Source organism: Juglans regia, chromosome 16 (assembly GCF_001411555.2).
Source record: "Juglans regia cultivar Chandler chromosome 16, Walnut 2.0, whole genome shotgun sequence".
Lineage (NCBI taxonomy): Eukaryota > Viridiplantae > Streptophyta > Magnoliopsida > Fagales > Juglandaceae > Juglans > Juglans regia.
Window position 1 is genome coordinate 26,311,824 of NC_049916.1, and position 2,144 is coordinate 26,313,967.

Sequence of the window (2,144 nt, forward strand, 5' to 3'; positions counted from 1 at the left end):
TATACATAAAATGATCTTATCTTAAGATCTATAACTTCTCAATTTATTGATCCGTGGCATGCATACATTTATTCAATTTCAATACAACAATATTATATATGGTCGATCGATCTACGTAAATATATAATAAACGTATTTGTCTTTAAATACTGGCTATGATCGATGATCTAATTCCGTGGTGGAGGTACGATGATTGCTGTCTTTCCCAATTTCGACCTGAAAATTTGCCCAAATTCTGCAGAAACATTGAGGGAGGCTTCTATGACCGCAGGAGACAAAGCATCCCACACAGATGTCTTACCAGCCAACTCTTCCAAAACGGGCCTAACCAAAAACAAAACATCATTACGTTAATGAACAACAGCAATTTTGCAAAAAACAAAAATGTCAGATGTAAGAGTACTTGAGAGAGAGAGAGAGAGAGAGAGCGCTTGAATATTACCTCTTAGCTGTGACCAAGGAGAAAAACTCCAATCCATCTTCGCCTGCGAGTTTGGCAGCAGCGAAGAATCTGGGCACGACAAGCAAGTAACCAGGCTTTACTTCCGTGTCCAAGATTCGCTTCCCATTAATGCCCACAACTTGAATCTTCCCACAACCCTTAACTACATAGATTACTTGTACTGCAGAATCAGCCGTATATGTCGGCGCATACATTGCTTCAGGATCGAGTTTAACGCGACTGCAACTCAGCTCCTTAACCTTTCCGAGGAAAGGAAACTTGGCCTCTGTCAATGTCGTAACTCGTCCACCATTTTCGACGACAATGTCAGGCAAAGCAGCATCGATGTTATACACCAGTTTTCTGGTATTGGTGTCTTCGTGTGGCTTAGGCATGGTTTTTCCTTCCTCCAGCTTAATTATCAGCACCCCGGTTTGGCTTTTCGCGAGCTTGTTTGCATCTTCTGCACTGGTAATATAAGCTCTACTTATAAAATCCTGCGAGAAACCTCCCATGATTCCTTGGGCACCGCTCAAAAAGAAGTAGGTGAATTCGCCAGGAATGTGAGCCTCAAAAGTTTCGCCAATGAATACAATATCTAGCTCGGAATCGCCATCGTTGAACCACCATGAGAGTGCTCCCGCTGGGACAGGGATGACATCTCCTTTCTTTAGTTTCAGGACTACCTCCTCTTCTGTATTTGGGAATACAAACCCAACCACTCCATCACTACCTGCAAAGTTACAACTTTGTGAGAAAATTTGGTCACAAATAAATCTGGCTGTTCATAATAATAAGAGCTAAATTAATAGAAACCCACGAATTATGGAACGAGATTGGTGAACTTCGAGTACCGGTAGATAATGGATATATAATATATAATTATTTACTAATTTTGTAAAAAATGAGGTATTTGATGTTTTGGATCATTTCACTTGGTCAACTCAAATATTTCAGAAATATAATAACGACTAATTAAAATACTTCAAATTTTGTACTAAATGAACCTTTTTTTTTTTTTTTTCAAAAGAAAATTAGAGTACTAAATAAACTTAAAATCAGAGATCGATTAATCTTGTTCAAATTTAGACTGCCACTTGACTTCCCGGCCATCTATAGAACCTCGATCCAGGAAAATGTAGCTAGCGACGCCGGCGCACTAACCTTGGAGGACATAACCGACTTTGGAAGAATCTGCATGGTGGGGAAGAGCAAAGCCGCGAGGCTGTAGAACAAGCTTCCCAGCACCAACCTTGCTCTCACGAAGCACAGGAAATTCAGAACTCGACCAACTATAGTATGATCCACCATCTCCCTCGAATATCTTCTGGGCAGACTTGGATGCCAAGTCAAACTCCATAGTTTTCTGCAGTACTACTTGATCAAATAAGCTAGGTTATAAAAAATAAAGCAGGGCGCATGGCTATTAATATTTGAATGAAGAGAGAATATATTTAACTGAAAAAAGATAATTCAATGGCTGCTACAACTATTTTTTCTGATTTTGGAGCAACCTCGAGAATCCGAACACACAAAATTTTGGAGAAGAACTAATAGCATTTAGCTAGCGTACACATTTTCAATTTCTGTACCTGTATTTGTAGATATCTGAAGGGTACGCACGTAGCAGCAGTTTATAACAAAAACACGTCAGATCAGCTATGAAATTTATGAAATTATATATATGATGAAGATAATAGAT

General features: G+C 39.1%; 1 protein-coding gene across 2 annotated transcripts; it reads right to left on the bottom strand.

Moving 5' to 3' along the window:
* Positions 1-2,144, bottom strand: LOC109002291 (cocosin 1-like). Of its 2 annotated transcripts, none has more exons than XM_018979969.2 (4): positions 2,035-2,144; positions 1,607-1,808; positions 443-1,175; positions 1-324 (listed from the first exon to the last, which is right to left on the bottom strand). In XM_018979969.2, exons 2-4 carry the CDS (start codon positions 1,800-1,802, stop codon positions 168-170), a joined length of 1,086 nt encoding a protein of 361 aa, XP_018835514.1. In that variant the 5' UTR covers positions 1,803-1,808; positions 2,035-2,144; the 3' UTR covers positions 1-167. The 2 variants fall into 2 exon arrangements, with proteins under 2 accessions (XP_018835514.1, XP_018835515.1); XM_018979970.2 differs by having other exon boundaries at positions 1,607-1,816.